The 15,154-nt window shown below is 39.6% G+C and overlaps 1 protein-coding gene across 3 annotated transcripts in view; it reads right to left on the bottom strand.

Annotated features, from left to right (window-relative positions):
- The window catches only part of IGSF5 (immunoglobulin superfamily member 5), a 49,818-nt gene that overhangs the window by 22,725 nt on the left and 11,939 nt on the right, over positions 1–15,154 (bottom strand). For 2 of the 3 annotated variants that reach the window (XM_075912088.2, XM_006122366.5), the window contains exons 3-6: positions 12,655–12,975; positions 11,303–11,611; positions 3,585–3,710; positions 897–921 (exon numbers count right to left, since the gene is read on the bottom strand). In XM_075912088.2, coding sequence (XP_075768203.2) covers positions 897–921; positions 3,585–3,710; positions 11,303–11,611; positions 12,655–12,975 — 781 coding nt within the window. The remainder of the gene's footprint in view (positions 1–896; positions 922–3,584; positions 3,711–11,302; positions 11,612–12,654; positions 12,976–15,154) is intronic. The other variant, XM_075912084.2, reaches the window with a different exon arrangement.

Below are 15,154 nucleotides of genomic sequence, written 5' to 3'. Positions count from 1 at the left end.
GTGAAGCCTAAGAGGCTCAGCATAAACCTCAGGGTGTGTCTAGACTAAAGGGTTTTGTTGACAAAAGTGGACTTTTGTCGACAAAACGATACCTGCCTCTACACTACTGCCGTGTTCTGTTGACAGAACGTGGCAGTTTTGTCAACGGCGGTAAACCTCATTCTATGAGGAATAACGCCTTTTGTCGACAGAATTCTGTCAACAAAAGGAGCTATTGCATCCACGCTGTGTTTTTTCAAAAGAGAGCGTCTACACTCTCTGTCAAAAAAGTGGCTTGCTTTGTCAACAGAACTGGTTGTAGTCTAGACGCTCTTTTTCGACAGAGGTTTTGTCGACAGTGTCTGTCAACAAAGACTCTGTCAACAAAAGCCTGTAGTCTAGACGTACTCACAGACTAGAGAGAGTAGTGTTGGGGAGGCTTTGCTGGTGGCTTTGAGACATCTTTGCTTCCCTAGAATTCTGAGATGCTGAGGGAGCCAGTGATGCCCCAGAGCAATTTAGAAGGGCTGCCTATGAGTGATAGTGCTGCCCAGAATTCCCTCAGTGCTATAGATTGTGGCCCTCCCTCGATTCTCTTGGCATGACCCTTACTCCTACTCTTACCGTGGGGACAGTATAAGGGCACTAGGAAATTATTTCAAAATAACTAAATTCAAAATAATAACTCCCGAAATAACTATTTTGACATAAGCATTATTCCTCATGGAAAGCAGGAGTTATTATTTCAAAATAACCGGCCTGTTATTTTGTTAGTGTGGACATTTCACTTGTTATTTCAAAATAAGGGGGGTACAGTTCTCTCCTGCTTATATCTGGGATGCTAATCACTCATTTACGGCACCACAGAAACATAAAAGGGGCATAGAAGAGCGAGAAATCCATGATTTTCAACTTACCTCAACTCCTTTTGATAGGTGGACTCTGAAAGAAAGGAAGAAATTGATTTAAAATGCAGAAAAATAAAATAAGGCTTGTTGCTGAGATTCTCCTACTTTCTCACATCGTTCAGACTACATTTTAATACAGAAATTGCCTCATAGCTCCCTTTCGCTCCCCTTCCCTTTGCAGTCATATTACAACCTGGTGCACTTGCTTACATGGAAAGAATAATAGGAAAGGAATGTACTGAATGCATTTATAGCTGGTATACATTGTATAGTTGTACAAGTCGAGGGCTATGTCTACACTACAGAGATTTTCCGGATACCAGAGGCATCTGGAAAAGCTCTGCCCCGTCCAAGGAACGAATCCATGGAACAATTTTGGAACAATTTCTCAAAAAGCAGATGTGTTCTTTCAGTATCCCTGTATTCCTCATTGTATGAGGAATAAGGGATCATAGAATCATAGAATCATAGAATAATAGGACTGGAAGGGACCTCGAGAGGTCATCGAGTCCAGCCCCCCACCCTCAAGGCAGGACCAAGCTCCGTCTACACCATCCCTGACAGATGTCTATCTAACCTGTTCTTAAATATCTCCAGAGAGGGAGATTCCACCACCTCCCTTGGCAATTTATTCCAATATTTGACCACCCTGACAGGAATTTTTTCCTAATGTCCAATCTAAACCTCCCCTGCTGCACTTTAAGCCCATTACTCCTTGTCCTGTCCTCAGAAACCAAGAGGAACAAATTTTCTCCTTCCTCCTTGTGACACCCTTTTAGATAGTTGAAAACCGCTATCATGTCCCCCCTTAATCTTCTTTTTTCCAAACTAAACAAGCCCAGTTCATGAAGCCTGGCTTCATAGGTCATGTTCTCTAGACCTTTAATCATTCTTGTCGCTCTTCTCTGTACCCTTTCCAATTTCTCCACATCTTTCTTGAAATGTGGTGCCCAGAACTGGACACAGTACTCCAGCTGAGGCCTAACTAGTGCAGAGTAGAGCGGCAGAATGACTTCACGAGTTTTGCTTACAACACACCTGTTGATACAACCTAGAATCATATTTGCTTTTTTTGCAACAGCATCACACTGTTGACTCATATTCAACTTGTGGTCCACTATGACCCCTAGATCCCTTTCCGCCATGCTCCTTCCCAGACAGTCGCTTCCCATCTTGTATGTATGGAACTGATTGTTCCTTCCTAAGTGGAGCACTTTGCATTTCTCTTTATTAAACCTCATCCTATTTACCTCTGACCATTTCTCTAACTTGCTAAGGTCATTTAGAATTATGTCCCTATCCTCCAAAGAAGTTGCAACCCCACCCAGTTTGGTATCATCTGCAAACTTAGTAAGCGTACTCTCTATCCCAATATCTACATCATTGATGAAGATATTGAACAGTACGGGTCCCAAAACAGACCCTTGCGGAACTCCACTTGTTATCCCTTTCCAGCAGGATTTAGCACCGTTAACAACAACTCTCTGACTACGGTTATCCAGCCAATTATGCACCCACCTTATCGTGGCCCTATCTAAGTTATATTTGCCTAGTTTATCAATAAGAATATAATGCGAGACCGTATCAAATGCCTTACTAAAGTCTAGGTATATGACATCCACCGCTTCTCCCTTATCCACAAGGCTTGTTATCCTATCAAAGAAAGCTATCAGATTAGTTCTTCACAAACCCATGCTGGCTATTCCCTATCACTTTATTACCTTCCAAGTGTTTGCATATGATTTCCTTAATTACCTGCTCCATTATCTTCCCTGGGACAGACGTTAAACTGACCGGTCTGTAGTTTCCTGGGTTGTTCTTATTCCCCTTTTTATAGATGGGCACAATATTTGCCCTTTTCCAGTCTTCTGGAATCTCCCCTGTCTTCCATGATTTTTCAAAGATCATAGCTAAAGGCTCAGATACCTCCTCTTTCAGCTCCTTGAGTTTCCTGGGATGCATTTCATCAGGACGTGGTGACTTGCTGACATCTAACTTTCCTAAGTGATTTTTAACTTGTTCTTTGTGTATCCTATCTTCTAAACTTACCCTCTCTTTGCTTGTATTCACTACGTTAGGCACACCTCCAGACTTCTCGGTGAAGACCGAAACAAAGAAGTCATTGAGCATCTCTGCCATTTCCAAGTTTCCTGTTACTGCTTCTCCCTCCTCACTAACCAGTGGGCCTACCCTATCCTTGGTCTTCCTCTTGCTTTTAATGTATTTATAAAAGGGATGTCCCAGAAGAAGAGGTTTTTCCAAAGTTTGGCCCTGTGTAGATGGGCCATATTTCAGAAAAGCCTCTTGAAAAAAAAAACCCCCAGAAAAAGTGACGCAAATTTCATTTTGAGTATCTTTTTCTGACTTTTCTTTGTAGTGTAGAGATAGCCTCAGTGTAGATGTACATAGACTTTCAATGAAATTTGTGTTCTAAGTCATTTAATCACTTCTGAAAATCTTACCCTTCCCACTTACTATAGATGGAAATACTAACAAGCCACAAATTCCATCGGAAACAAGTACATCAGAAGAAGTCAGCTTGCAATTGCTTCCATAATACAAGCCACTGGTTATCAGAATCACCTCTCTGCCCTGAATATTCCTTACTAAACTGTTCACTATGCTTTAACTGAAATAGTGGATTAAGTCTAATTGACAATTTAAAAAATGCATAGCTACTAGCAAAAACCCACTTACCTTTGTTTTTTAGGCAGCAGTATATTATTATAAAAATAATAATGATCAGAAGAAGAAAACCAATTGACAATGTGACTGCAAGTATAATAGTCCGTGTGCGTGTACTGTCCTCTTGCTTGCCATTTTCTATTAAATGAAATGAAGAAGCATTACACTAGCAGAGCTGCAGGCTGTCTTTCTCTGAAGACTATAACCATCTTTCTGAAAGCATTACTGAATTATTTGTTGATTATTTAAAATATTATATGGATTGTGTTTCTTATTTGTTTTCAGAAAGAATTTACCCTATATGGATGATACTGAATAACACATAATGCCTTGATCCTAACAATCTTTGTTACAATTATTCTCTTTATTTTCTAGTTCTATTTCTGACAAACCTAGGCTGCTAATTTTTTTCATTTTTTTCCATTTACCCTTATTTTATAGACATTCGGAGCCCAATCTAAAACCCACTGAAAGCAAATGGGAGTCTTTCCATTGGCTTCAACACCTATTAATTAGCTCAGACTCATTGTGAACACTTCATAAAATCTCAGCTGTCCACTGTAAAGGATTTGTATGTTAACAGTACATCTATTGAGTTTGAGTTTGCTAAATTTAATGTGTTCCTGCAAACTGGACTAAAACATATAATTGTGTATACTGATGTACAATAATACATCTATGGTGTTTTCATATAACTAGGATTTGATTTTTTCCCCCTATAATTGGGTGATTTCAAATATCCCTTTTTCAAATATCCCTTCAATGTATCCCTTTTTCTGGCTGTCACAAAGAAACGGTGCTCACTGTATCACCCCCAAAATAATCAACATTGGCATTGATACCTTTTCCCCTTTCACTAGTTGTCTACATATGTCATGACCATGAGGGTTAGCCAGCAACCTGGGGACTAAGGGGTTAACTATGTCCCTTTCCTAACCAGGTAGCTGTCAGCCAATAGAAATGTAAATAGGAATTTCAAACTGGGACAAGGGAATTTGGGGTTTTCCCTCCCTTGTCCCTGGGCAGTTTTCTCTCCAGCTACTGAGGGGGACAGGCATGTCTCTCACACCTTCACTATCTGTAAGTAGGGTAAAGTTTAGATAAATCCATTAGGTTTTATTGTTTTATGGTTTGGGAATGGGAATCTGATGTCTGTGCATTTAAAAATGGGTTTTCCTCTCCTTTGTAACTAAGCCCTGGTTCCCCCATGAGTATATTAATTGGTGACTTTTACATCTAGTCATTATGCTTGTAATAGAAGTATTGTGGTGATAATAAAAGTTCTTTCTCTTTCTTTTTTATTAACCTGGTATTGATTAATTTTCTTCTGTCCTGGTTTTACTGTAGGGCTGAGATTTCCCAAATGATCTCTCCCTGGGATTTCTTATCATTACTTGGGTGGTGGCAGCGGATTTTTATCCCCAAAATCTAGGTTTTTAAGATTTTGTGGGGAAGCTTTATACCAAAGCCTGGAAAGATAAGGTTTTGGGGTACTTTTGCGGGCCCCCACTTCTGCATACAGCGTGCCAGAGTGGGGAAAAAGCCTTGACAACATACAACAGACACTTGTTCTGACGCTAACATGGCCGCGTCCATCAGGATCATTCAAAAGTTTTGGTATTCTTTAACGTAACCGGACCAATCTTTGATCTCTCCAATTGCAGCCAACAGAAGGCTGCCCCGGGCATGGAGCTGGCTCCCCTGTTAGGAAGGCAGGATAAGGGACCTGCTGAAGGCCAGCTCTAAAGGCAGTCCAAAATAGAACCCTGGTACATGTATTAAAAACATACTTCAAATCCAAAAGTATGCATTATGTACAGCCTTGGCCAGAGGTGAACATAGACGGATACAGGCTGGTATAGTGCATCAATAAAAAAGTAGCTGCCAGTACAGGCTGATACACAACTGACACTGATGTGTTGCCATGGCAGCACTTTAAAGACCATTCCTGCAGGACTGCCAATGGTGAAGGCAGGGAGGGCAGAGGCAAAAGGGTCAGCTGGCCCAGGGCCAAGCGATTTCAAAGGACCCAGGGATTCTGGCCACCAATGAAACTGCAACGCCAGTGACTGGAACACTGCGCCCCTTAAAATCACCACTGGATCCCTGGGCTTCACAGGCCAGGCAGCACTGAAGGGCCACTGAGGGAAGCTGGCCTTCTGGGGACCCGGACCCAGGACCCATGCCAGTAAGACATTTAAGTTACTTTCACCCTGGCTTTGACAGTACTGCCTCTGTTGCACAGGTTTGTGTGCACCATGTTCCTTTAATTGTTCCTAATTAAATATGGGTCTGAATGGCAAAATTTAGATACTGGTTTCAGACTCCCCAAAGTTTGCACATGCTCTTCTGGAGTTCTGGATTGGCCCATTAGAGGAAAAAGGCCAGCTACAAAATTTGAATTTGGATTCTGAACACTCCAATGCTTGGATAGTTGAGAAATTATTCAGTTTAGTCTCTTCTCTAATCCTCATGGACATTCAGCATGTAAATTCATTATGCAAATTAGCCCATTCAGCATGGAGGGGCTGTTCCTGGAACTAATTATAATCTACTACCCTATATGTTCCTGCTTTCCAACTTTTATACATATCTTTTCCCCTTTGGAGCACTTCAAGGACGTATTGTATCCCTCCTAAGAAGATATTTTGCCCTTGTGCACATAAAGATTACTTCCATTGAGAGCAATGGAAATAATGTGTATGAATGCAAAGGCAAATGTCAGCCTCAATTTTAAATATCCTTTATTGGTTCTTGATCCTCCATCCTACCTGTCCTGCCATATACAACACACCTAATTTCCCCTCAATGCGTTTCTGTTTCCAGCAGTCCCTGCAAACCTCGAACACTAGATTTTTTTGGAGCGACCCATCTTTCTTCCATTCTGTGCTCAACCACGGGAATACCTTTCTTCTCTGTTCACCTACCTGAATCCTGTCTGTTTTTAAGAGTCTTGGGCAGGAGTGGGCAAGTACCGGCCTGTGGGCTGGATCCAAGCCGCCAGGGTTAGCCCCTGATGGGTCACTGATGCTATATTTACCTACACCTCTGCAGGTACGGGGGAACACAACTCCTGTTGGCTACGGATCACTGTTCCCAGCCAATGAGAGTTGTGATCACTGGTACCTGCAGGGGTATAGGTAAATATCACAGCAGCAGCCTACCAAGGGCTAACCTTGGTGAACCCCACCATTTTATTGCCCGCCCTTGGACTAGGCCTCTTAATGCACTCTTTGAGAAAACTGAGCATCCAGATGCTGCTATGAAATAAGTGGCAAATTCCCATTTGACACTAAGGGAAGCAGAATCAAGCCCTTAATTTTCCATGTCTCTATCCTAGGTCATGCTTCCTAAGATTGGCTTTTATATAAGATTTTGTTCTGCCTCACCATAACTAAGGGATTTCATAATCTGCAGCCTGGTAGATAATATGTATTCATCAATTGTGACGTACTTTGTGATTTTTTTTTCATGGAAGAAATTAATCTACAGCATAAATCTGCCTTTTATTTTATTTTGTGCCGTACAAAATGCTATGGGAATTTTAAGGTCATTAAAATATGAAATAAATGTTTATCTTGCTGGCATGTTTAATTATATTTTAATAAGCTATTGCTACCAAATATCAGTTATTCTGAATACACTTATTTCAGGCTCTTGTTTTTATATTTAGCTTCTTGTAAGACCTTTTGCAGTTAACTTCAATACAGATTTATGGTAAAATACATGCAGAAAATAATCTGTAGTGTTAAGTCATTTCAAAGTTATATACAAGCAGTTCAGAGATGAATAGAGAGGTGTGTTAGTCAATGTTTTAATGAGTCCTAAAAACAAATCTCCATATGTGATAGCCTAGAGATTTCTGTTTGTCAGCAGTAATGTTTTCCTTTGGCAAACACTATACTCTCATCAGTTTCATATTTCTTGATAAATACAGGAACTGGGATGCCAAGATTTTAGAATGTTTTTTAAAGCAACTTCATTTGTTCTTCTGATTTTTATTGAACCAACCTTTCAGCTTTCATGGGCTATTCATTTACTATAATAAGATGGCTGCTCATAAGAATATAAGACCATACTTAGTCAGACCAAAGGTCTATCTAGCTCAGTATATTGTCTTCCCACAGTGGCCAAAGCCAGATGTCCCAGAGGAAGTGAACAGAACAGGTAATCACCATGTGATTCCTCTCCTATCGTCCATTTCCAACCTCTGACAAACAGGCTAGGGATACCATTCCTACCCAATCTGGCCAATAGCCATTAATGGACCTAACCTCCATGAATTTATCTAGTTCTTTTTTTGAACCCTGTTAAATGCCTGGTCTTCACAACATCCTCTGGCAAGGAGTTGCACAAGTTGACTGTGCGCTGCGTGAAGAAAAACTTCCTTTTCTTTGAAACCTGCTACCTATTAATGTCATTTGGTAACCCCTAGTTCTTATAATATGGGAGCAAATAAATATTTTTTCCTTATTCAGAAGGATTACACAAGTATGCTAAGCAACGTGCCAGGGTAATTTCAGCTATTGCGATGGACCTAACAAAGTACATCACTTAAGGAGTCATCTTCCTTTATTTCTTCTTCATCTCCAACCTCTTTCAAGATGAGGTTTGTGTAGAATTTACACTGCAGTGGATCAAAGCCATGTTTCAGGATTGAAAGGGAATTAGTAATGTCAAGGTACTTCCTACTGTGTATAATTCGAATCTATGTGAGGGATCTTCTGTGTAATCTAGTGGGGGCAGATGAGAATGTTGTGTGCAAAGCAAAACTGATTTTATTTTGATAAAATAGATGAGCACAGACTGACTAGTATTCTTGAGGAAGCAGGGAGTCTTTGGGTTCAGTGAAAAGCAGTTAGATCAACAGATGAGTTAGCATGCAGTGTCTGGCTGGGAGAAGTCTGCCTCTATGGGTATGTCTACCAATCATTTGGGAGGTATAAATCCCAATGTGGGATAGACAATGATGCACTAGCTCTGCTAAGCTAGTGCACTAAAAAGAGTAGTGTAGCCCTGGTGGCACAGCTTGGACTAACTACTCCAGTACAATCCTGCCTGTCCCCATTGATACATAGTTAGCCCAAATCAATGCCCATGCTGCCTAGCCCACATTGCTACGTTTAGATGCTAGCTAGCACAAAACTAGCATGTGTTCATCTACCTGCACTGCAAATTAGACCTCACAGCTTCTGCGAGACATACTCTATGTCTGGCTAGCCTAGCCCACTTCCAATTAGTTACCTGGGGAGTCTACAGGATAGCACTATCATAAAGTGACAGTTCTTTATTGAAGTCTGCTTATATCAGAAAAGAGTTTGGTCCAAAGTCCCCTAGACTCATAGACTCATAGACTTTAAGGTCAGAAGGGACCATTATGATCATCTAGTCTGACCCCCTGCACAGTGCAGGCCACAGAATCTCACCCACCCCTCTTAGAATAATCCTCTCACCTATGTCTCAGATATTGAAGCCTTCAAATCCTCCAGCTGTAATCTGTGCCCCATGCTACAGAGGAAGGCGAAAAACCTCCAGGGTCTCTGCCAATCTACCCTGGAGGAAAATTCCTTCCCGACCCCTATTTCCTATTCAGATTTTATGACCTACAGAATAACTAGATGGCTAGCAATAAGACCACTACCTGCTTATGAAATGGCACAGAAGCTCAGAAATTTCAAGTGTGGTATGTATTAGAATATTTTTCTTATTGTGTCATGTCTTTATTTCGTGTTAATCACATATAGGATTTATATTTTCCTATTCAGGAAAATCTTGACTGTTTGCTGCTGCACAATCATTTTCCCAAAGAGGAAAGCATGATGACCCTATATGATCACTAATTATGTGCTAATTGTGCTCTGTGACATCAGTTTTTCTCCTCTTCTGATTTACAACACGTAACTATGGAAACTGTGGGTGGATGCTTCAGTAGTGCTAGAAATGAGTAGGCAGGAGAGTTTAATCATTTTATTAAGACCTCAGGACAGATCTCTTTTGCTTAGTCAGTAATTAGAAGAAATTTAAATTAGAGGAAATCTTATTAAAACCAGTAAAATGACCTTTTTTAATTGCATTTCAAAATAGATACTCGTGAGAAACTTGGTAATAATGGCTCACACTTAAAGTAAAAGGCCCAGTCAGCTATCTATTTATCTAGGTTTTTATACCACACCCATCACTGTAATTTAGTATCTGAATGCCTTTGATTCATCATGTCAGGGCCACCCATTTCAGATCATGGAATGGGCCATATATCACATAGCACTCAGAGGGTGTGTCTAGACTACAGGGTTTTGTCAACAAAAGTGGGCACCTTTGTACTCAACACAAGTACGCTGCTGCTGCTATTTATACTCACTGGCGTGAGTATGTGTACCCAAGTAAGGAATCATGCCTTTACCTTTCAGTGTAGCCTAAGAGGCTCAGCATAAACCTCAGGGTGTGTCTAGAGACTACAGGGTTTTGTTGACAAACGTAGACTTTTGTCAACAAAACTATGCCTGCGTCTACACTACTGCCATGTTCTGTTGACAGTAAGTCCCTGTGTGGCAGTAATCTCATCTTTTCTTACAGTCGCTACAGACTATGACCATAGTGTACATTTCAATAGCCCTGAAATTCCTCTGCTTGTTTTACAACACTGGGGACATGTGGACAGACAATTCCCAAGACTGAAGGGACAAAAAGGACATTTGCATGCCTCCTCCCTTGGTTGCATCAAGCACTGCTTAGCCCCAGTTGAGGAACTTTTTCTCTTACTCTGCTAGCACTTGAAAAAGAAAACTATCCATCACTATGCCAAAAGAGGTTTGTCAATATACACTTATGGGCCAGATACTGGCCCCTAGTGCTGCTTGTTTTGAGCCAGTCAGGTGGCAACAATAGGTGGAAGCTTAGCTTACTTAGCTGGCTAGTGATTCCCCTGGCATCCGTCTCACATTTAAGTGTGCAGTTAATTGCCACAGGTTGTTGGTCAGCCCAACAACTGAGGGTGCTGGCTACTATCTGGGGCATGACACATGACAAAGTGGGCCTTCATTTCAGGGAAGAACACGATATGGATCCCATATCACATAACACTCTGAGGTTGGAGAACTATGTCAAAGAGCTGTTTGATGAAGCATGACAACTCCTGAGTTGGGGTAAGGCTTCAGAAAGTGCATGTGATCCCACAGTGCTATAACAGCAATGACAGAACAGCTCCATGCCTGTGGTATAACTTTATGAGGAGCACAGTCTATGGTGCACACTTGTTTTCTTTAGGTTGTGTGTAGTGGGTGAAATCCTAACTCTGGTGAAGTGAGTGGCCAAATTTTCACTACATTCAATAGAGCCAGGATTTCACTTTAGAATTTAGCCCTGAGCAAACAAGACATAGCATTAACATAAGATGTTAATGTGACTGACAGACCGAAATCTATTGTTATTTTACAGCCTGAGTACATTTTGTCAATGCCTAAATTCATAGAGTGAGATCTTATAAAAGGCAGAAAATCCAATTTTGTATGCAATGAACCCCTGAACAAGCATGTGGGACAGTTTTGTTTCTCTCATGCTGCTCCAAATAAAGAGAATTTTCTGAATTTAACCCTACAAGAATATCCCATTGTAGTTTCTTCTGTTTACTCCATTTTGATTCTGTTACATTTGCAGGTGTCATATTCCTTAAGCTGGAATAAAAGATTTTCAAAATAAAACAAAAAGTCAGAGTATAAAGAATGTTCACTTACCTGCAAGGAAGTCTTGCACAATAAGAGTCACAGTTGCATTCTGGGGCTCAGGAAGTGCCTCTATGTCAGCTAAACAAGTCAGCGTCTCATTGGCCATTGGAGTCAAAGTTAAAGTGCTCACTTCATTGTGAAGATCATTAGATCCTTGACTGTGGTTAGTAACATACCTGGACTTATCTACAGAAGAATTATTTATCATCCAGGTCATGTTTGGAGCTGGAGCCCATCCTAAGGCTTCACAAACAATGTCAACTGTTTCATTCTTTCTTACTGTCAAGTTGTGATTTTTAATGAACAAAGATCCATTAACTGTGGGGAAAAAAGTTGATTTCTTCCTTCAGAATATTAAACCCTTCAGAATATTAAACTGCAACGGTGTGTTATTTGGGGATTTTAAATCATCTCTTTCTACCAAAAATCAATCATTTTTTGAAACTTGCCAGTAAAAAAAAATAATTAAAATAAAATAAAATAGAAAACCTAAAACATAGGAGTGTTGTTTACATGAGATAAATGTGGAGTCATTGCAACTTCCTGGCCATGCTGTAGTCCAGTTTGGGTTTACAACGAGACTTAGTTTTCCACTATCTGTTCAGTGAAAGCTTTGGAGTGACACTGTTTGATCACACTGAAATATCTCCTGCACCAGCTGAACTACCATGTATCATCAGAATTTATCAAGGGATGTTTATAGAAAGGTGATGGCTCTTAGTATCAGGCATCTTTTTTGGACCAATAAATAGTAGATGGAGGGAAATTCCACTTTATGGGATGCATGTACTTTCTCACAATAATGATACTAGAAGAAGTCAACAGAGAGAATGTCTGATGTAGCTGTAGTGTATAGCAGCAGTCATTCCAAGGTATCGCCTCCGTACTCAGAGACTAAATGTTTGCACTACGTTAAACCCAACACAAAGAAGCTGGGTGGAGGCTGACAATTCCTAGGTCAGACAGTAGGAAGGCTTTTTACATAAAATACAGAAGAAGTTTTATGTGCAACGCCAAAGGAAAAAAATCCATGAAGAATGTGACCAAAGGAGATTATTTTCAACTGATGTCTGACAGTACTGATACTGGCTTCCAGCACACAGACCAAAAAGAATAAGAGTTGTTACAAGAAAAGTGAATATAACTGAAGTCTTTTGTAGCAGCAGCTTCATTATACCTTGGAATGCCAATCTGCATGTGAAATTACTAATCCAGCTTTCAAGATGAGAAATATAGCAGGTGTGGGGTATTACACGAAGTTGGTACAAATGCAAAGTGATCATTTTGGCCATGTGCCAAAGGATTTCTTTTCAGTACAATTTAATAAAAATCATGTGACAACAATGAGAATGCATACACACCTTGCACAGAAAGAAAAGCATAGCTGTTGGGATCAGTCGTTTGGATGCTGCATTCTATTTTTCCAGAATCATTCTGTTGGACATTGTGGATGATCAGCTCTGAAGTAAATTCATCACCACTGGTATAATTTTGTTGAGTGAAGCGATCTATTGTTATAATAGCTCCGCCAACATTACTTGCTGATAAAACAGGATTTGTGTTTAAAGTCCAAATTATTATTCGCCATCCTTTGAACACAGTACAGTTAAACCGAGCCTCTGAACCAACTAGGACTGTTGCATTAGCAGGGCCATTTACAATAGAACAATCAAAGCCAAAATCTGGAAAGAAATATACAAGAATTGTAAATATAAAAGTCCCAAAGTCAATGAGGTGCCTTTGGCTTACCTTGAATAAACAAAAGCTTCAGGGGGTCGCTGAGTTAGTCTGTAACTGGGAAAACTTAAAAACCAACAAATAGTCTGGCGGCACTTTAGAGACTAACAAAACATGTAGATGGTATCATGAGCTTTCATGGGTACAACCCACTTCTTCAACTCAGCAAGACTACAAAATAAAAATAATTGGCCCTGATAGGACTTTTCACATAAATACTTTGTATATTTGACATCTGAAGAACATATCAGAAAAGACCACTAAATCATCTAACGTGGCAAGATATCTCTAACAATGAGTGATACCAGATTCTTCTTTTGGAGAAAGCTTAAAACCTCCCGTTATCATTAATAATTCCTAAGTTTAAAAATCTGTGTTAAAATGGAGTTAAGGATGAGGAAGGTTGACTTCATATCAGTAGTATTAAGGTCAAATACATTGCAAGGATATTGTATTATCCCCAAACCAATAAATCCAGTCACTATACAAATACAGTTAAATTTAAAAGGAACTTAAATAAGTTATCATATGGAAACACACAACTGGGGCACCCAAACAGGTTGACTTCTGCTCTGAAGTGACAATGAGCAAAAGCCATGTAATTGAATCATTTTAAGTTTTTGTGATCCCAGATTAGATTAAACTTATTTTTAAAGACACGGGTTTTTTTTCTTTTCATAAGTCACTACAGAGCACAGTTAAGGCTTCTGTTGAAGGAAAACTTTCAGTTATGAAAACTAATGGGGGGAATAAAAATATATATTAAAACATACCCATGAGCAATATTTCAGTTAATTTTAACATATTTATCGAATGGAAAGTTATATTAATGATTACACCTCAAATTCTTAAACTGTTATTTCCTTTGGGGAAAAATAGACTTTTTTTTTCAGTCCTCCAGGAAGAAATAGTAGTCATGGAAATAAAAGATATTCATGGAAGACTGTTATGGAGATTTGCAGCTTTCACAGGTTTCAATTTAAAACATTGTACTTTTCCAGTGCATTGCAATCTCCTAAATATCTCTGCATATGAGTGACAGAAGGGATTCTAGACTACAATTGGTGATGACATCATTTAAAACAGCATGGCTACAGTAACTAGGAATCAGACTGAGACCACTAACCAGTTCTATACACTTTCCTTACTGCAACAACCATTAGATTATCGTGATTTCTGCTCATTACTGAAGTGAACTACTGAGTTAGTTGAAAAATCTTCTGTATCTTTTACAATTCTCGGTACCATCAATCATTCTGAGTCAGAGTTTTTCCTGTGACCTTACGACAGCACTAATCCACTTGGGCATGTCTACACTAGGAAATTATTTCAAAATAACTAATTTTGAAATAATAACTCTCGAAATAACTACTTTGAAATAAGCTTATTCCCTAAGGGTATGTCTACAATATGGGATAAAGTTGAATTAAGATACACAACTTCAGCTACGTTAATTGTGTAGCTGAAATCGAAGTACCTTAACTCGACTTTTGGCACTGTCCAGACTGCAGGAAGTTGAAGGGAGAATACTCTCCCTTCAACTCTCCTTACTCCTTGTGGAAGCAAGACTACCAGTATCGACCAGAGCGCCTCTCTCAGTTCGAATTCGCGTGTCTTCACCTAGACCCGCTAATTTGAACTCTGGAAGACAGACAGTGACAACTTTGATCTTCTCTGTAGTGTACACAGACCCCAAGTAAAGCAGGAATTATTATTTCAAAATAACCAGTCCCTTATTTTGAAATAATGGGCTGGATAGTGTGGACGCTCATCTTGTTATTTTTAAATAATTCCCTAGTATAGACAAGGGCATTATTAGTTACGCTTTGAAGTATGAAAAGTCTTTACCCCTTTTTTTCCCTCTCCGTCCCCTGGATCTCTACAATTTTGATATATTGAGTTTGGAGGTTTAAATTTTCAAGGCTTTGTTTGTACTTTAGATGATTGATTGATTGAAACTGACTTTAATAGCTATCATGAGGTTCAAACTATACACAACCATTTTTAGAATTCACTCCAGAAACATGTGGTTTTTCCAAAGTCCTAAGTTACATAACAGACCTAAAAACCTAATGGATTTTCAACACAGTGTGCAGGGATTTAGTAATACAATTAATTTATTCC

The sequence above is a fragment of the Pelodiscus sinensis genome, chromosome 1 (assembly GCF_052426305.1).
Source record: "Pelodiscus sinensis isolate ZL-2025 chromosome 1, ASM5242630v1, whole genome shotgun sequence".
Classification (NCBI taxonomy): Eukaryota; Metazoa; Chordata; order Testudines; family Trionychidae; genus Pelodiscus; species Pelodiscus sinensis.
This window is presented reverse-complemented; position numbering and strand designations above follow the sequence as displayed.